At 44.7% G+C, this 20798-nt stretch overlaps 1 protein-coding gene across 1 annotated transcript in view; it reads left to right on the forward strand.

Moving 5' to 3' along the window:
* HSD17B12 (hydroxysteroid 17-beta dehydrogenase 12) overlaps positions 1–16990 on the forward strand; it is a 123123-nt gene extending 106133 nt beyond the window's left edge. The window contains exons 8-11 of the mRNA XM_074274977.1: positions 6825–6906; positions 10096–10161; positions 15083–15232; positions 16197–16990. Of these exons, the coding sequence (XP_074131078.1) occupies positions 6825–6906; positions 10096–10161; positions 15083–15232; positions 16197–16301 (403 nt within the window). The 3' untranslated portion in view covers positions 16302–16990. The remainder of the gene's footprint in view (positions 1–6824; positions 6907–10095; positions 10162–15082; positions 15233–16196) is intronic.
* The last annotated feature ends 3808 nt before the right edge of the window (positions 16991–20798 follow it).

Below are 20798 nucleotides of genomic sequence, written 5' to 3' on the forward strand. Positions count from 1 at the left end.
GCACATAGAATACTGTTACACAAGCTAGAAAGTGATTTGTGATGAACAGGAGAGGCCCACAGGTTAGCCTGAGTCTAGAGAGAATCCAGAAGTATTGGGTAGAAGTAACGGAGAATGGTTCATCTCAATAGATGGAAAATGGTGTAGCATTTAGAGCTGTCCAGATGAGGAAGGTGCTTTCTTGGGTGGTGAGTATTCCTCTCCTTCCTTTTCCCCCAAAGAGGTCTTCGAGCAGAGCCACTTTCTGAGGGTCTGATAGCGAATGTTTTTGTTCAAGTTTGAGCCAAATGTGACTGACCCTGAGATCCTTCTCGGTGCAGACTTTCTGTGATTTTTGACTCAGAAAATTTCATGGAAGAAGTGTCCCTCCCACTGGGCCTTAAGGATAAATTGGCAAAGATGAGGGGAAGTTTGCAAGTGAGAGAGAATGAATGTTACAGTGAGAGGTGGACCTATTCTAAAGAGGTACTGGAGGGGATGTAACTTCGATTCTATCCTTTAATTCTAAATTGTCTAACCTCCGGCATTCTAATCAAAAAATTTATGCCTACCCAAACCTGTGTAGCGCTCCATGGCTTTCTCTACTTGGGTGGAGTTAGAACCAGAGCGAGGGGAAAACTAATTCATCTCATTACCAGCAACGTCCTTCAGAATAATCATTACTAATGTGAGAGAGAAATAATCATTTCTCTTGGTACTTCCAACAATCAATGAGGTTGTGGAAAGATAATGAACTTAAAATGATAAATTTTAGATGGGTTTGTGGGAAAATAGGGATTATAGTGATAGAGGTAAAAAGAGCATATGTGTTGCCAGCCTGATGGATGGTTTGCGCAAAGACACACACCAGAGAAGAGATGGGATTTAATGTGTGAAGAAGAGCAAGAAGGTCTACGTGGCTGGCCCAGGGCAGCAGTTCTTCTGGCGTTAGTGGATTGCAACCTTAGGAGGTCAGCATTGTGATGGAGCAACTAGAAAGGCTGGTGTGGTAGGGCAAGTGTTGCGGTCATGTCCAATTCTTTGTGGCCCACTGGGGGGATTATCTTGGCAAAGATATGGGAGAGGTCTGCCCCTTCCTTCTCCCTTTCATTCACAAATGAGAAAACTGAGACGGGGTTGAGTGTCTGGGCCGAAGCTATGTTCAGATATTCCCGGCTCTGGGCCTGGCACTAACCACTGGGCCGTGTGGTTGCCCCCAGAAGCTGACTAGAAAGTGTCATGCAGAATTGGTCCCCATGGGAGCTTTTCCAAATCTCTCCTTCTCCCTCCCCTCATACTTAAGAGTAAGACTGTTCCTTCTGAGTATCTCCCGTTCTCCTTGTTTCAAGGTCCCTCTGTGAGGTTTCCTGTTCTCCTCTGCTTTCCTCATCTTTGGCAGAGGACAGCCCTTCTGCACGTGTGCTCGAGTCCTGCTGTCTGTCTTCATCCGCAGGATCCACGCTGCGGATCGTCACCTTTCCTTTCCCCTGGGTTGCCTACTGCCTGCAAACATGCTCCGGAGTTGTCCTGAAGAAGCCTTCACTAGATCTTGTTGTTTTTCCCAGCAAATGTTTACATGAACAAATTTGCAAGGAATGGGATCATAGTGGGATCAGCAGCCAAATGGCTGATAATATTGGGAACTGCATAAAATCCAACAAGATGAGCATGGTGTCCATGAGCTCTGGCTTTCTGCTCTGAGTCTGCCCTCTCCCCCTTTCTCAGCTGTTCTCTCCAAGAAGCCCCCCTCACTGCTCTGTGCTTCCTCTCACTTCTTATTCTGCTGACTTACCAGCTCTCTCTGTCTCTTTTTGGTGAGGCCTTCGGAGTCACACAATTGGGTGTCTGAGCCTACATTTGAACTCAGGTCGTCCTGCCCACAGCCTCGGCCCTGCTCAGCTGCCTTTCTTCTCCGTGACTCTGTCGTGCCCGAGGCCTTTTCTCCTCCCTCTTGGCCTGTGGGCTGCCAGTGCTATTGCTCGGCCTCTGGCTTTTCCTGCCACCACTCCCCTGGTTTCTCCCTCCTAGGTCTCCTCTCAATGGCTCAGTCCCCATATGTGGGTGTGCTCCCCTGGGCTCCGCCATTTTCACTTTGTACTTTCCTCAGCACCAGGGGTCCAGGCGGTATATCTAAGAACATGACTCTCAGCATTCTGTTTAGCCTCAGTCTCTCCCCTGAGCTTCAGTCACCAGTTGGCTCCTGGACATTTCTAACTTAATTTCCCCGAGACGTCTCAATCTCAACATGTCTAAGACTGAACCATTGTCTTTCCTTCTAAATCTTCCCCACTTCCTGTTTCTTCCAGAATCATAACCTAGGTATTTCATTTCTGCTTCCCCAGTGTCCCTTCTCTCCTAGGTTACCGTAGCAGCTTCCTAATGGGATTCCCTACCTCCAGTCTCCCCCATTTCAGTCAGTCACTGCTGCCCCAATGCTTTTCTGTAAGCTGTCACCCTTCTGTCCAGCTCCCTTTGATGGCTTCCACCACTTTGGGTCACTTTGGGATCAAATGTACTTTCTTCTATTTAGTTTCAGAGTGCTCCACATCCTGGCCCCCAGCCCTGATGGCCTCAGAAGACGGTCTCCCTGCCCCCGTGGTGCAGGTCCAGCCGAGCAAGCTTCTCTCTGTCCCATTCCCTTGTCTCTGGGCCTTGCTCTGCTCATTCCCCATGCTGGGAACATGCTCGCTTCTTAGCTCCCATTCATAGGCTTCCTCTAAAAGCATCACCTTCTGCTGCAGCCTTTCCTGACCTCCATGCTCACTCAGCCCCTCGCCACAGGCCTCCTGTTCAGCGCCTTGGTCTATGATTTATGAACTTTACATTTCTGCCTGTCCTTTCCTCACCCGTCAGGAAGCATCGCTCCTGACCTCCCTTGTTAGAACGTAAGCTCCTTGTAAACAGGTGGTGGTGCATCCAGCCAGTGCCCGCTCCGTCTTTGCGCCAGACTTTAGAGGAGTCAGAGGGGTTCTGATTGCATAGGACATGACAGATGAGGTCATCCAGCCTCCTTGTTCTTAGTGAGGAGGCTGAGGCTCAGGGAGGTGAGAGAGGGAGCCTCGGTCTCCTGAGTCCCGTCCATGCTCTTCCCCCCACTTCTCTGATGATACAGCAGAGAACAGAAGCCTGGGCCCCTCAGAGCCACATAATAAAAGCATTCTGTGCCAGTGAGCTCTGGCTTGAGCGTGAAGGTCGCCATGCCTTTTTCAGTGCCGTTTCAGCTTTTCTATCAGAGTATTTTAGAGGTATCAGGATGTCACTGTTCTATGGGAAACACTGTCGAGTTGTGGTTGTTTCCCAGTAAGGGTAATCTGATCAGTAAGGACTGTTGTTCCCTTACAGGACATCGAATGGCTGATTGTGGGAACATGTATGAGTGGGCTGGGGGAGCTTGATTGCAGACTGCTGCCATAAATCCAGAAAGTCTTACCTTCTCTTTCCAAGTCCCAGGAGAACGGAGCTTTTTTCCTCATTTAGTTCTGGGTGTATGTTAAGCTTGACTTTTTTTCCTCCCCTGCTTGATAATATAGTGCATTCATGAGTCTGCCTCTACCGTGGAAACTGCCTTGATGTCACAGATTCTGTTTAGGTGGGGCAACGGAACTAGCAATGCAAGTAAATGAGGAAAAAAGCCTTTTGTTTGCACGGCAGTCCTGGTGTCACAAGCTGTGTCCCTGTGCTTACATGCGTGTGCTAGTAATAAGCAAAATTGGAGATCGGTGCTAGCCATGGAGAATTTGTGGTAATCCAGACAAGGCTTAGCTTGGCCTGTTACCTTGGAGAGTTGGAGAGCAGATTGGTAGAAACAGTGGTGCCTCCTGTAATGTGCCCCAAACTAGAACTTTTCCATGTAACTCTACCTACCGTGACATCTCAGAGCATCCCATAATTAGCACTGAATAAACTCACCATTTCCCAAGACTGAAAAGGACAAGTGAGCCACATCATCGACAACTCAGCACGGCACAGGGTAGAGAGCCCAACAGCCAGAAGAGATTCTTGCCTCTCTGAGCCTTAGTTTTTTTTTTAATCTGTAAAATGGGGCAATACCTGTAGCCCTTAGTAGTTGGGGGTGGATGGAATGATTATAGTATAGGAGAGCAAGTATAGTAGTACATATATACTATATAGTATAGTATAGTATAGTATAGTATAGTATAGTATAGTATAGTATAATAGAACAGGAAAAATGAACTACTCAACTCTTACTTTGCTTGTTTTCTCTTCTAAGGACAGTGAATAAATATGGTCCGTGGAGAATGAAAGCCTGAGATCAGGAAAGCTAGGTCAGCATCTAGCTGCTCCCCCAGAGTTCTCACAAGTCACCCAGCTTGGACAAGCATCCTAGAGTATGAAAGAACAGGCAGATGGCATTGTGGAGCCACTTTGATTAACCTTTGAAAATTCTTAGAGATTGAGAGAGGGCCTACAGGCTTGAGGAAGGGCCATTGTTATCTCTAGTTTCAAAAAAAAACTTCTGTTCCTAGAAAAATTCATAAAGTGGAATTTTAATAGGGAAAATCATGAAGCTGAACTAAAAGAAATCGGCTTCACCAACTACAAGAAGGCTAGATGGCAAGGAATTCATTTGGAAAAGCTCTGGCTCTTTTAGTGAACTGCAAATCCAGTATGAGTCAGCTATAATATGGCAACAAAAAGCCAATTCTGTCATGGACTGTGTTAATGAAAGCAGAGCAAACGGCCTGATGGGTAAAAATCATGTCATGGTCGCTCTGATCATTCCCATCTTCAGACTGTTACCATTTATGATAGAGTTGTCCAAAGCAGCATGGAGCTAGGTGGTGGAAGACCTCCCTCCGTGCTGACACAAGCCTATGATTTTGTTTTGTTTTATTAAAGCTTTTTATTTTCAAAACATACATATGGATGATTTTTGCCCTTGCAAACCTTGTGTTCCCAATTTTTCCCCTCCCTTCCCCCTACCCTCTCCTTTAGAAAGCAAGTAATCCAATCTATGTTGAACTTGTGCGGTTCTTCTACACATAATTCCACATTTATTGTGCTGCACAAGAAAAATCAGATCAGAAAGGAAAAAAATGAGAAAGAAAACAAAAAAGCAAGCAAACAACAAGGAAGAGTGAAAACACTATGTTGTGGTCCACACTCAGTCCTCACAGTCCCCTCTCTGGATGCAGATGGCTCTCTCCATCACAAGACCTTTGGAACTGGCCTGAGTCACCTTGCTGTTGAGAAGAGCCACGTCCATAGGATGCTTTTGAATAGTGGAGTAGTTGCGTGATCCTGTGTCCTGGAAGACCCTCCCCCAGGCAGCCTGTAGAATGGAGTGATGGGCTTCCAGGCTGTGTGTTAGTTTGCTGTTGGGATAAGGTTGTCGATGACCTGAGCTAAAGCAGGGCAGCAGGGGGAGTCATGAGGAGTGAAAGATGGCCACAAGGAATCGTGTAGAGGATTGTGGATAAGTTTTGGTGACTGAATTGGTGTGTATAATAAAGGGGAACAAAGATTCCATGTTCATAGCATAGAGATTGATGATGCCATTGACAAAAATGGGGAAGTCAGGAGAGGAGCAGGATTTCAGAGTCAATAAGTTCCATTTTACACGTGTTGATCCTCAGGAACCATATGGTATTTTTGTCTCCCAGATCGTCGTACAATGTCCTGGACACAACTGATACTTAGTTAAGCATTAGTTGAACTTCTAATTAAGTCCTAGAATAAGTGGTAGAGACAAATACTACAGGAGTTCCCAGAAAAGAAAAACCTAAAATGAATAGAAAAGGCCTAATGGAAGAAGTATATCATCCTGGAGTCTTATTCATGATATTCCTTTTTGCTTTTTGCTTGGGGGGGTGGGGTGGGGTGCAGTACTGATATGGAGGGAGACCCTTAATTATTTTGGATTGCAAATGGTACAGGAATTGAAAATTAAGGTAAAAATTAATGACTCTCTATGAAATGGATCCTATCGTTGGGAGAGTTGAGCTTCTCCAAATAACCAAGTGTAGCCTAGACCACGGCTTCTTAAGTGTTTTCCCATTTGTGACCCCTTTTCACCTGAGACATTTTTACATGACTCTGTCTTCATTTTGAGCCAAGGTGTTTCTGGCAGTGTCCGTGCATGTGCAGTGCCAAGTGCACATATTGCATGTTTAAAACCAAGAATTCAGTGAAGTTGTGCACTACGACATGGGTAAGTGCCACCAGAAACACCTTGGATTTGTTAAGCTTTTGATTTTGAATTAATTTTTGATCATTGTATGCAGAAGCCTTTTACTGTTGCCAGATTTTTGTGATTTTCCACACACACACACACACACACACTCCTCCATTTTCATTTATGAGATCTCATTTGGGGTCACAACCCACAGTTTAATTAAGTGACTTTGTCCTAGCACAGCGGTCCTCAAACTTTTCAACTAGGGGGCCAGTTCCCTGTCCCTCAGACTGTGGGAGGCCGGACTAGAGTAAAAACAAAAGCTCACACTCTGTCTCCGCCCCTCAGCCCATTTGCCATAACCCGGCGGGCCGCATAAAGGTCCTCAGAGGGCCGTAGTTTGAGAACCCTTGTGCTAGATGATGCTACATTGGTAATTGTAGGTCTTTAAATCTGGATTAAGTAAATAGTTATGAAATGAAGTGTCAAATCAATGTATTTCTGTAGTCAACATTTAAGAAACAGCCATGTATGTGCTCCAGACTGCCTGAAGCTCTTGGAGTCTTGGCCTTCTCCTCATATATGTCTAGACCACATTGTACTACATATTTTACAGAGTTGTTCTGGGAGAGGAAGTTGGTAAATATACATAGAAATGTGGATGATTGTCATTTTTCTTACATGTTCTGCCTTTTTCTCCTCCTTTTAGATCTAAAGGTGCAATTTTGAATATCTCATCTGCCAGTGGCATGTATCCCGTTCCACTGCTGTCTGTTTACTCAGCGACCAAGGTACAGTTTATTTGGGGAAAAATGATTAGAGTAGATTAAGTTAGAAGTGCTATAAATTTGCATTTCGGTAGTTTCCTTCTTGGAAGGCTAACAGAGTGGATAAATTGTTAGAATCTAGTTCAGGAAACACTTCTGACCCTTTCCTAAGCGAGTTACTTAATATCTGTAGGTTTCAAGAAGATCCTAAGGATTTATCTACTGAGTTATAGATTAATTGTGATTATTGTATAAGTTCCCATACTAATGAACTTGTTGCTTCTTTGTGTGCTTATTTTTGTCAGTTTCAAAATGGGCTAGAAAGAAAACCCAGATTATCCCTTCTGCCATTTGGTGAGGGGAGAACACTCATGTACTTTGCCCATAGACCCTTAGATTTGATCTAACCCATTTTGGCATTTCCCATATGTGAAAACATGTGTTTTCAGTTCTTTTATTAAGGAGACAATTATATCTAGATATTACCCTATAACAGTTGAACTCTAAATTTGTTGTAAACCAATAGCTTTCACCTTTAAAACCGTTTTCAGAACCTTGCTTACGTTGCTTCCTCATTTATTGGAGAGCTAATTACCTACAGTCTAACTTTGTGGTCATTGCTATGAGTGAGTGACAGAGTACTTGCTTCTGCTCCGGTTGTCCATGGCTGCTGTGAGTCTGGTGTTCTTTGAATCGAGTATGTGACATCCTCTTCCACATAGACCTATGAACTTTAATCAAGGTTCTTTTAACCCTGATCAACTACCTTCTAAGTGTGGGCCAGTGGTCAGTTTGGAGTAGAAGCTGAGGAGGCTGGGTCAATCGGCATAAATCCATCTCTACGATGAGAGTGGAGTCATGTACTCTCAGGATGTCATCTCATATACAAAAGGCAACTCAGCGTCAACTAGCCTGTCGTAGGAACAAAGAAGGGAACGTGTTGAGGAGTGCATTAGTGAATCTAATCTGTGAATATATAATGAAACCAGTGCATGGAAGAGACTTAAAAAGCCATTTTTTAAAGTGGAGAACTTAATATTTAGTCTAGTTTTCCTTTTAAAATAATGGGCAATTAGTTCTTTTTTCTAAATTTATCTCTAGAAATAAGAAAATGGACACTTATTCTTATTAATTACATTGAAATTTATTTTTACAGCATTTTATTAAAAGAGAAAGCAATATTCTTCCTTATTAGTTGTATTTTTTATTCTGACAAATTGGGAGAACTTGGGGAGTGTGGCCTGTGATAAGAGAACTCAGTAGGAGAATCATGGAAAATGACCTTGATGACTCCTATTCAGTAATAAAGACTGCTTAGAATTTAGTTTTTTCCTGAAATTTATTAATGACATCTCAGACATGTTAACAAGACGTACTCTTAATTAAAGAAAGGTAATGCTTCCTCTAATTGGATGAGAAAAGTGCAGGCATATGTGGTTTCCCATTTGTGTAGCTCCATTTTTTACTGTTTCAGTAGGGAGGCATTATACACATAACACTTGTAGAAAACAACAAGATCCCAATTCCACAGAAACATCAGCAGTTTTATGCGGGCAAGGGCCAGATAATTCAGTAAGAGTCAGGGCTTATGGAAAGACCCCTGGCCTGAGGGTGAGGAGTACTGGGGCTACTGTTGGAGAAGTAATTTAGCATCTTGGAGCCTCTGTTCCCCATTGTGACATGTGCTCAGTGAGCTCTAGACATGGGATTGGTGCCATTCCCACAGTTCACGGCCTTCCTCTCTGAGTTCTTCAGTTCACATGCGTGACCTGTGGTCTCAATATCCCTGCACTGTCGAGCTGAGAGTGTGGGTGACCCTGCACGGCCTGTCCTTGCTGCAGGGGCACGGCCAAAGCGCGTGTCCTGCCACTGCTCGGTTGTTCCATCATCTTTACACAAGACTGAGGCAGGGAATGAGCTGGGAGGTGCCTGAGAGACGCCTCGGATTTTTGGGAGGAGAAAACCTGGGTGACATCATGCTTCCAATGGCAGGTGTTCGTGTAAGGAGCTGAAGTGCAGTGTGCCTTGGCAGCATGCAGCAAGGCCTGGCTTTACTCTATCGCTTTAGTTTGGGAAGGAGAAGAACAAAAATAGCACCTGCAATAATAAGTTTGCCTTGGTTTGTGTCAGCTGTTGGAACCCTGAAAAGGCAGCTGCGCTTTTGAGCCAGCTGCTCCCAGCCCTTTTGGCCTGCCTTTGTCCCGGGCTGACACCGACACTCTCAGTGAGACACCCACCGGCGTGTGCTCGTGTCCTCAGCCCGTAGAATGCACCCTGAATCTTGCTGCCTGCTCTGCCGCGTTGGCCAGAATATTGCCAGCTCAGAGCCTTGCCCGGTTGGGCTTGATGTCACCTGCGTGTCACCTGAAGCACAGGCCATTGTACACTTCCTATCTGTCCTTGGTGTTCGGGCTGCAGAGGGCGAATGGGTTCTTCTTACATTCCTGAAAGGGGATACCAGGTTTTTGTTTTTGTTTTGTGGAGAGTTTTTATGAAAACATAGGAAATGTTTTCTTGTCTGCACCTGCTGAGTCTCCCCAGACTCCCCTGGACTGTTGATCTCAATGTCCTCAATGTCCCCTTTCAGCTCTTGAGAGCTTGTTTCTTTGTCCCTTAGAGCTTAACTGTGGAAAGGGGCTATATTTTAATAGGAACAAAATAAAATTTTTCTTTGAAAGCAGTAGAATTTAAAAAATGAACAGACTTGGGACCATTCTGTGCTCCCAAATGACCAATCTGTATGCAGCTAGAAGATGAGATTACTCTGATTTTTAGTAACATTTCACATACATGGGCCTCTTTGTCCCTTTCAGCTGCTCCTTTAGCTTAGAACATCGATATGCTAACTGAGGTCCTGTGACATCAAACGCTTTGTCTTGAGGCAGTGGGAGGCAAAGGCAGCGCCCGACCTCGAGCCCCAGGTATGTCCTACATGGGCCCCGACCTGGCTCCTCGGCACTTCTGCCCACGACTCGTGATCAGATCAGCAGGATGTCCTTATCAAGGATCACTTTTGTTGATGGCTTTACTGTTAGAAGCCAACTTGTGATTGTACTTGGTTCTTTATGAGGTCTCAGTCTTCATCTAAAGTAAAACCAGTGGTGAGGAACCCGCACGTTCCTGGTTGCCAGATTATTTTTTGTTTCCAAGACGACCAATCAGCCGATTGATGTCATCGATGTGTTTTCTTCTTCCCCCTCCCACCCCATGCAGGCTTTTGTAGATTTCTTCTCCCGGTGCCTCCATGCGGAGTACAAGAGCAAGGGCGTCTTTGTGCAGGTGAGTGGAGTTTGTTTGCGTTAAGCATCCCTGTTAATGCGTGGTTGCCACAGCAACTGTGGCTGTCTTGGCAACGAAAGGAAATCACGTTTGCAAGTAAGTGAATGTGACGTTAATGTACCATTAAAGATACAGTTTCCCTTTGGCTTGTACTAGGGAAATCGTGGCCTCTGAACAGTGTTCCCCAAACTTTTAAGTGGGATTTCATGTCCGAAGCCAAACCAAAGGCATCATGGAAGTGATTTAAGCAAAATTGGTTCAGGCTCAATTATAGATCAAAGGTTGGCTATAGTGTCAGAGGGATTAAAACTAGAAGAGACTTTTGTCTCCATGGAGTCATCTCCTCACTGGAGAGATGAAAGAAAGCATCCCAGAAGGAGAAAGTCACTTGCCTAAGGTCCTCCAGATTAAGTACAAGAGCTCAATTTAAACTCAGCCTGAGTCCAGTCTACTTTTTTCCTGTACTAACGTGCTCCCTGAAGAGTTCTACCCAAGGGACTTGGACCCTGGTCCCTCTGATTGTGCGCCACAAGGATTCTAGGTAGACACAAAAGGAATAAGGAAGCAGTGTTTTTATTTCACCAAAGCCAGATTCCAGGATGACATGTATACTGACCTCTGAACTTATCATCTGGCAACATCCTGTTGAAGCAGCAATGCTCTGGTGACTGGCAGTAGCCGTGGGATTTCTCAGAAGTTCTGCTGGGGCCTTTATTGGTTCTACTCTCAGTCAGTTATTGAGTAGCCAATTGAGAACTTCTCAAGCAGGTGCTAGGCCTTGGGCACACAAGGACAGTCAGAAACACCAAACCTGCCCTCAAGGAACTTGTGTTCTACGGAGGGAACCAGCACATCATTAGGAGGCATCAGACAGAAGGGAAGTATGTTCTCCCATTCAGTTTCCCCCTTGGAAGTTTTATATGGAGTGGTTATTGGTCCCCAGCTCACTGATGTACTTCCCAAAATGTGGCACCTGAGGATGAGCCACAATATTCCTGATCTGGGCTGTCTTGGCAAATTGGAGAGATTACAGTAGGCGCAATCCCTGCGGAGAAGGGGCCTGCCTTGTCCCCAAGACAAGTGTCGGCCATGTGCCTCCCATTGGGGCAGACAGGGAAACCTGGCTGAGGGAGAGACAGGAAGCTGTGTGTGCCATTGACCTCAGACTGCTTCCACTACTGTGAGCATGGGCTCCTCTGAGACCTAGGCCCCGGAGCCTTGAGACTTGAGCTGCCCCTCTCTGAGACCCCAGCCTGCATTTAGCCGGCCACCAGCCCTGTCCCTGCCCACTGCAGATACCGGCTTCCTGCCCCCACAGGGCAGAGAGCACTAAAGTCTTGGGGCTCTCAGTTCTCTCCTAGACAACAGAGCTTGCTTCTTGTCCAGCCCTCCCAGCCTCCATCCAGGGAAATGACTCCTGGGAAGCGTAACCTAGCAACTGCCTCTGCAGGTGCTGCAGCTGTGGAAGATGGGGGAAGGGACATTCTCACCACAAAGTCCTTGACACCATCGGATGGCTTAACATTGGAGTCTGCTAGTGGTTTTATCAATGGACATGACCTTAAGAGAAGATGCTTTGCTGCCCTCTCTGCCCCTGTGCCTTCAGGACCCTTGAGTCTTCCCATCTGTCTCACAGCTGTAACCTCCTCTCTTACGCTTCCTCCCCCCACCAGAGAATGAATCCTGAGCAGGAAGGCTGCCCCAGAGCAGGGGCTCCCCTCCCCAGAGCTTAGCACGGGCCTTCACATCCTCAGCCTTTAGCCAGGACTCTCTGCATTCACGGAGGCTTTGAGGGCCAGCTCATTGCCTGCGTTCTCACCCCCGAGCTAGTATCATATTTAGAGAACATTCTTGCTTTCCCCTGCTGGCTTCAAATGGGGAGATTGTCCACTCAATGGGACTCTTATCTATGTTCTCCTCCCTGGTGCTGCAAGGCCGAGTGCTTACGTTATCCGTGTGAGTGTGTGTGTGTGTGTTGGTGCATCTGTATCTTGAAGTTAGAGACCCTCAGTGTCAAATTGTGATGGAAGGTTAAAAAAAATCATATGAAACTGAGGAAAAAAATGGTATTTCTTTAAAGTTACTGTTCCTTTTATGAATAATAATTATAGAGCCCTGGTAGAATCCCTGGAGATACTGTCCTTGCTCAGACACTCACTCCTAGAGGTCCCCCTGCAGTATATCTCGGGGATAATCTGGCTTAGACTTTCCCAATCGTTCTCTGTAAACCAGAGTTAAATTAATTTGTGTTCTCTCAGACTTTAAGAAGTGATGCTACTTCTTTTATAAGTAATAGTTACTATTTATGTAGGGCTTTAAAGTTTGCAAAGTCCTTTACTACCTCACAACCACTCTGGGAAGTAGGTACTGTAAAATTTCCATTTTACAGATGAAGAAACTGAGGCAGAGAGCAGTTGTAGTTTGCTGAGGGCCAGAAAGTGTCTCTGGATAAATTTGAACTCAGGTTTTCTTTTAGCTCCAGGTCCAACTCACCACCTGTTACCTAAAGAAAGATATCTTTTCTTCTTCCTTTACTGCTGTTCATTGTTTTCCATCCTTTCCCCACTCCTCCCATTAGGGAAAAGCATTTGATTAAAGAATCAAAGTGTGCCAAATAGGGCAATCCCTGTCAAGACACATCTCCTTCAGTCTCCCAAGAAATTGAATCAAGGGAAAAATAAAAGAGAAGCGTGAGAAAAACTTTTCCTATCTCCCCAGTACCCTAGGACAGTAATTAGCACAGATTAGACACTTCATGCTTACGTTGAATAACCCAGAGTGCCTCCTTTAGAACCAACCTCTTTTTGTAAAGGGTTTGGAAATATCAGCATACAGCAGTAGGATCAGAATCAAATTAAACTTGATTAAAATTCTTTTTTTGAGGAATGTTTTTGGATTGTGGCACTTGACCTAATCAAATTCACCTCAGTCTTTTATTTGTTTAATTATGATTTTGAAAGAACGAGTCTTTTCATCAAAATCTAACATGAACCTGAGGTGAGGTAATTTTTGGTGAGGAATGAATAAGAAATCTGTGGGACTTGGGTCACTAGAGGGAGCATTAGAGTTCTCTGCCAGTCTGCACAGCCACCTTAGTGACAGAGACCGGATTGGGTGTTTCTTTAGAAGCTCTGATTGCAAAGAAAAATGGACTTTGTGAAAACTCCCGGCCCCTTCTTTCCCTTCAGGCTGGAAATTAAGCCAAGAGTCTGGCTTCTTCTTCCAGATCTTTTACTTAGCACTTTCTCATGGTCAGATGGGAGAGCCCTTTGATCTTTTGGGGTCTTTTCTGGCTTCCCTTCCCCTGCTCAGATGTCATGGGTTTTGGTTGTTGATGGTCTGTCTCTAGGATCCCTTCCAGCTCTTACATCCTGTGGTCCTCTTTCAAATCAAATTAATAACCCTTCACTAAATGTCTCTGCTGGACACATGTGCCCCCATTGGTGCTGGAGATGCAAAAATGGAAACAGCAGCCTAATGGAGGAAGGACAGCCACGTACAAATGTGCCCTTTGGTCCAAGGCAAGGAGAGAGTTAGATAAAACACCTCAGAAATTTGGAGAAGAGCGAGACTCCGAATGAAGGGAGCAGATTCTCCCTGACCTGGAGCCCGGCAGCCCAGAGCAGAACGGGAAACGAGGGTGGGCAGTGCGGGAGGTGGCTGCCATGTCTAGCACCCTCTTCCTTCTCCAGGTCCTTAGGGGGACCCGGCCTCAATGTCCCTGTCTGTAAAACGAGGGGCCCATCTCCAGGAGCCTTGGAGCTCTAAGCCCCTGGCAGCCACCCCCAGGCTGGTCTGGGGGGAGAGGGGAGACGCCTTTGTTTTCAAAGACCAGCAGATCTCTATGTCTGTGCTTACCTGGGCTGGAAGTCCTCTGCCCCACCTGAGTGATGAACGGTCCTCTGGCACCACCAAGCGGCCCAGCCGGGCAGTGCAGCCTCAGGCCCTTGTACTGCATGCGGACTCACCCATCCAAACTGCCCAGGAGCTGTCATCCTCATGGCTTTGTTTCTCTCAAGTGGAATGGTTTGGTTTGGGGGTGGAGGGAGGGCAGTCTGGCAAGCTTCAAGTCATGGTTATCTGAGCCGTGTGTGTGCCCTAATGGTGCCAATGAGACAGTAACAGGATTTTACTGATCATTTCTCCCAGATATCTAACGTTTGTCCCACTAAGACAAGATGTGATGAATCCGTGCTTTATCTCAAAAGCAAAAGCCTCTGGCTGCTTTGTCAGGTGGATGCCCTCCCCATTGCCTCTCCATACCTTCTGATCTCATCCCACTTATGTTACCTCTGCCCATAGAAACCAGGCTTCGGACCGAGCTCCGTCAGTGTTCTAGGGGCCTTCTTCTACATGTCTTGACATTGGGTAAATAGCATTGCTGTAGGTGTCTCCCAGCCATTGTAACCGCCTTCAACCTACCTTTGCTAGTTTAACCTCTTATCATGGGGAATTTGAGGAAGTGAGAAGCCCCTCCATGGGCAAAGTCACTACAAAATACACCAGATTTTTAATGTGCTTCTAAACAAACCAAAGCAGAGGTTATGATTTCTCTTGACAGGAGGAAATCTTCAGTATTTTCTGCTTAATAATTCTGTGTCCTGGTTAGCAGAATAGTTAGGTAAGAACACTCTGTCTTGGACCATTCTAGTCTCCCAGTTGAAGCTTTAATTTGGCTCACTGCTGCCATTTCTCTCTCTTTTCCCCGTTTAGTTAATGTGGGTGATTATTTCTCATATTGGTTCTTTGTATTAGAAATTGTGTCTTCTCCTGGTGCCTTTCTGTTGTGGTGGGAAGAAAGATTTCTTTTCAAGATGCATCATTTATTTTGCCACAGACATGGTTCTGATTTCTGTTTGTGAAAATATTCATTAGTAACATACTATTTTCCCACTTTAACTCAATGTCCTTTGTTTTCCAGAGTGTTCTGCCCTTCTTTGTGGCTACAAAACTGGCCAAAATCCGAAAGCCAACCTTTGATAAGCCGTCGTCAGAGACATTTGTGAAGTCCGCAATTAAGACGGTTGGTCTGCAGTCCCGTACCAATGGCTATCCAGTCCATGCCCTTATGGTGGGTTGTTCTTTATAAAGAACAAAAAGTTTTCACATCTCATTTTCTTCTTTATAATAAGATAGTTTTAAACATGGTTTTTATGGTCAGAGCTTTTTGTACTGAAGCCATGGGTACAAAAGCAAAGCATAGATACTTTTAGATGCGGCAAGAAGTTATTTCTGGGTTGCATTAACTCCCCTTTTGGTAAGGGGGAAAAAAAAAACCCTTAATATCAGATAACTTTAAAAACCACATTTAAAAAATTCTCATTGAAGTAGCTTGCCTTAGTGGGTAGAGATCTGACCTCAGAGTCGGAATCCCCGGCTTCTATTCCTGTCTCTGTTCATATTAGCTCTGGGATCCTGAGCAGGCTACATTGAAGTTTCTCAGAGATCTAGATAATGTGAGGCTTACAAGGTAACGGACTGTATTGGGAGGAGTTCTCTTACCCTGGAGATGGCAAATACAAAGGAATCGTAGGTCTGATCCCCTGAAAAAGGTTGAGGATGTAAAACCACATATTTTAGAGTAGCCCCTCCTTCTAGAAGCACAGAAATGACCCTCTAATCTCCGGCTGTGCCATGGGCCCTGGCAGGTGCTACTGAGGTGGGAAACCTGCCCAGGGAGGCCCGGGCTTAGACTCTGTGTCAGTGGTCAGAACGGCACTAGGATGGCTGAAAGGCGGTGCTTGGGACAGCCCCACAGGGTCAGAAAGGCCCCTTCAGAGAGAGAAATCAGTCTGCTAGTGGGAGTTTTCGGAAGCCACCCCAGGGAGATCCTCAAAGTGTGGAGGATGGGTTTAGAACAGGGCAGGCATGCAGGCCCTGTGAAGCCCAGAATTCCATGGTCTGGGCTCGCTAAGGCAACCTTATCCTCCCCCTACTGCTTGAGTTCTTGATAATTTTGTGTGTCCTGTGAATGGTGTTATAAAAATCCAAATGGCCTTTGAAAGCTTAGAACCTTCTTTCTCTTTCCTCCCTAGGGTTGGATCTTCTCACTGATGCCTTCATGGCTTTCCATGAAAATTGCAATGTCTGTAAACAAGGGCCTGCGAGCTCGCCAACTGAAGAAGGCCAAGAAAACTTAAGCTAAGTGATCCCGACGAGGATCTCCAGCAGATGGTCCAACGTATCCTCGTGTTCTGGCAACCCTCCAGTTATCACTTTTTAATTTTGTAACCAGACTAAATGCTTTTGGGTTTGAGGAGAAAGTAATATTTATTTCCAGGGGCTTCTGCCTTGGATTGCTTACTTGATGCCAATTGGACCAAGTCAGAACTTCAAATAAGGGCTTATCTCATTCCATGGGGAATCCTTTCTTAGAAAAAATAAAACAGAATCAGGCTTGGGGGGGGGGAGTGGGGGAAAGGGGACAGAGTGCAGGGCAGATTGCCAGAGAACTGCTTACTAACTCACAGAACTAGACACCTGGCTAGGGACCGAAAAGGCTTCATCGGGGCCAAAAAACTGACCCTCTCCTGCTTTTATAATTATGATGCATTATTTGTATTGTCTGAGTTGTGCTTGCTAAAAAGCAACCTGGATAGGACTGCAATTTTAACCCTTCTAAGGTGAGCGGTTGATTGAGTCCAGTGGTACTGGGTAGTTGGGGCTGGGGGTAGAGGAAGGGAGACCCCACCCCTCTGCAGTTTGTGCAGGCCTCTGTAAAGTCTTCTTAAAACTCTATAAAGTCTTTGTCTTTGTGTCCCACTCACCCAGGGTGGGGCCTGCCTGGCCCACAGCGGGGCTGAATAAAATGCTGCTTGTGGCCACCTCAGTCTGTTTGTGGTGGTCTTGTTTCACAAACACAACTCGCCCAAACCGCCTGGTCTCTGACTGATGCTTTTTATCCTACAACTTCAATGACCATCAAGCCGAAAACTGAAAGGGTTCTGCTTCCTGAAGAAGAAACCCTCCTTCCCAGGAGCTGTCCGTGGTGCCCAGCCTTCTGTGCCCAAGTCACCACCACCAGCGCTGCTCCCAGAGCATCAGCTGCTTACTGGGTACCATCTGAAGTCTTCTCTTTTAAGAAGATGCAGATTGTTGCCCATGGAGCAGAGATTCGATTTTCTTGATGCTTAAATTATGGTCATGCCTCCTATAATCTACAGTAAAAAGCACTGTGGGGGAATGGAAAGAGTGCTGACTTTGAAATCTAAAGGGTTTGTGGATTTGGGTTCTGGCATGTGGCCTCAGGCAGGTCTGGACCTCTGTTTACTCCTTCTGTAAAATGAAAGGGATGGCCTGGGTGATCTCTAAAGCCCTTTCCAGCCCCAGTTCTGTTCTGTCAGTCTGGAAGCAACTTTCCTTTGTCCTGCTGCTTTCCATACTAGAAGGGCTGGGAGGCTGATTCATTAAAAACTGGGGGCATCGTGATTCCTTCATAGGGTATTGCATGGCTCAGGTGTACTGTTTCCTTTGTTTGCAGTAAGGAAACAGCTGTAGTTTGTCTGGGAAGTCCCCCAAGGATCTCAGAGCTCCATCACTGCTCTGATCAGTTGTGCAAACTAGAAGTCTGCTTTCATTGCACAGTAATTCTCCCACCAGGCTCTGAGCTTCATGAGGACCGGGACTTAGCACAGTGTCTAACACAACACAAGGTGCTAATAAATGTGGATTGAAATACAGACTAGTTGCCCGTATCTCCTCATTCCTTGGCTTATCAGCTGGTGGGTCAAAAGTTAGCAAACATGGAAGACCAATGATGGTCTTCACAAACTAGCTCCAACCTTCCTTTCTGGAAGTGTTTTACTTCTGTCCCTTTCCACACGCTGCCTTCCAGCCACACACGTTTTCTGAACCCAGCACTCCATTTCCTGTCCCACCTTTCTGGAATGTACTCCATTGTCATCGCTGCGTCTTAGAATTCCTAGCTTCTTTCAAGACTTATTTCATGGTCCATCTCCTTTGGGAAATTCTGGTTCTGGTTCTCATAATTGGATGTACCTCTCTTCTCCTTGATTTGTCATGTGTGCCCGTCTAATACTATATTAACAACGATAAAGCAGTTAGCATTTATATGCCACTTTAAAATTTGCAAATACTTTAGGTGTTTTATCTCACTGATCCTCACAGTAGCTGTGGGAAGTAGGTGTTATCATCATCCCCATTTTACAGATGGGGAAACTAAGGCAGTTTATATTACTTGCCCAGGTTCCACAGTCTGTAAGTGTCAAAGGTAGAATTTGAACTTGTGCCTTCCTGATAGCAAATTTAATACTCTACCCATAGCGCCAGATAACTGGCTATTTTATTTATATATTGTATCCCTTCAGGTGCTGTTTTTTATTTTGTTTTGGTATTTCCAGATATGGGCAGGTAGGTGATGCAATGGATAGAACGGTAGGCCAGAATCAGCAAAACTGCCTGAATTCAAATCTGGCCTCAGAAACTGACTAGCTGTATGATCCTGCACAAGTCACTTCACTGTTTGCCTCAGTTTCCTCATCTTAAAATGAGCTGGAGAAAGAAATCCAGTATCTGCCAAGAAAACTCCAAGAGTTAGACATGACTGAAAATAACTGATCTACAAAATCCTCAGATATTAAGCTATCCAGAGGCAATGTAGTGTAATGGAGCCTTGGAGCCAAATCCCACTTTGGACACTTACTTGTCTTGCAATTCTAGGCAAATCTCTTAGCTTTGATTTCCTCATCTTTAAAGGAGGAAAAGATACTAAAGAATACTTTGCATTTACTCATCTGTATACATTTATTCATCAGCTGTATCCATTCCTAGAATGCCATTGTTGAGGGCAATTATTCTTTCCCTTTTTTTTGGATCGATCCCCAAAAACCTAGTTTTATATGTCCTGCCCATAGGTACTTTAATAGTAGTATTTTTTTTCGATTACACATAAAGTCAAATTTTAACATTCATTTAAAAAAAATTTGAGTTCTGAATTTTCTTCCTCCTTCCATCACCTTTCTTTCTAAAAAGTGAAAATAGAATGCTTCAATCTGCATTCAGATTCATTCCATCAGTTCTTTCTCTGAATGTGAATAGCATTTCTTGGATCATCATATTGCTGAGAGTATCTAAATCATTTGCAATTAATCATATGCAATGTTGCTATTACAGTGTACAATGCTCTCCTGCTTCTGCCCCTTGCGCTTTGTATCCGTTGGTGCAAATCTTTATAGGTTTTTTCAAAATCTGCCTGCTTGACATTTCTTAGAGCACAGTAGATTTCCATTATATTCACTTAGCTCAACTTATTCAGCCATTCCCCAATTGAGACAGCCCATAAGTACCTAAGTGATGTGTTGAATTGAATTGAAAAAGGATATTTTCCATACTAAGTACTTGTTATCCAAGTCAAATCAACAAGCATTAAAAATATATAGATGATAGTTATTTCAAAACATTTCCTGATAACATTAAAAACATTTTAACATTCACTTTTCAAAATTCTGAGTTCCAAATGAGCTCCTCCTTATTCCTTGAGAAGGAAAGCAATATATTGATTACACATGTAAAGTGCAGAACATTTCCATAATTAGTCATGTTGCAAAACAAAACAAACACCAAGAAAAAGAAACAGAAAAAGTATGCTTCATTATGTGCTCCAAGTTCATCGGTTCTCTCTCTGAAGATGGAAGGCATTTTCCATCATGAATCCTTTGGAATTGTCAACACGCTTTTACTAAGAAACTTGCATGCCGGGCACTGCTAAGTTTTGAGAATACAAATAAAGGCAAAACATAGTCACAGTCTTCAACAGTGCACAAGCCAGTAGGGAAGGTGACATGCACAGTGCTCTGTATAGATGGAATAAGATAAACCACAGTTAACCAACAGAGGGGGGCACTGTCATTAAGAGGATCAGGAAAGGCTTCTTTTAGCAGGACTTTGGATGGAACTGGACACAAACCAGAAGGTGGAGATTAAAGGGAAGGTACAGATTTGGGGGACAGCAGGTGGAAACGCCCAGAGGATGGCAGGGAACAGCCAGGAGGTCGGTCTCAATAGCCATTGTGGATGTCACTCCTTTTATACGGTGCAATTCTGAAGAAGATGGCTCCCTCCTCTGGAAAGTCAGTTGGATTATTACAAGTCACCATATCAATAAGTCTCTAAAGCCCTTTGAGTTCCCTGGAACTGGATTTCGAGTACATAAACATTAGGTAGTCTTTTCACAAAAAAAACCATAGTTTGTGCCTTGGTAGGACGCAAAAGAGTAACTGGTTTTAAAATAATTGAGTTATCCTCATGTTGCTATTACTATATAATTTCCTACCCCCGAACTTGGATAAAAAGTAGTATTTTTCCCACTTTATAAATGAAATCCATTATAACTCAAGGTCTACCCAAAGCAATTACTGTGGTTTAGAGAATTCACAATGAATACTTAGCTGATGCCCCGTGGACTGTAGAATTTGTAATTTTGTCACTGAGACAAGTTCTGAAAACTGGAACTTCGCAGTAGGACTTGTCTATGTTCTCCCCACCCCCACATGCTGGAGGCTCATCTTGTTGACCACTGACTCCTTCAAATGGAACTTGCCTCAGAGTTGAAGGCCAGAGACTAATTATTTCCAGGTGAAGGAGGCCATTTTCAGGCGGCCTTCATACTTTCTGACTCT

The sequence above is a fragment of the Sminthopsis crassicaudata genome, chromosome 6 (genome assembly GCF_048593235.1).
Source record: "Sminthopsis crassicaudata isolate SCR6 chromosome 6, ASM4859323v1, whole genome shotgun sequence".
Lineage (NCBI taxonomy): Eukaryota > Metazoa > Chordata > Mammalia > Dasyuromorphia > Dasyuridae > Sminthopsis > Sminthopsis crassicaudata.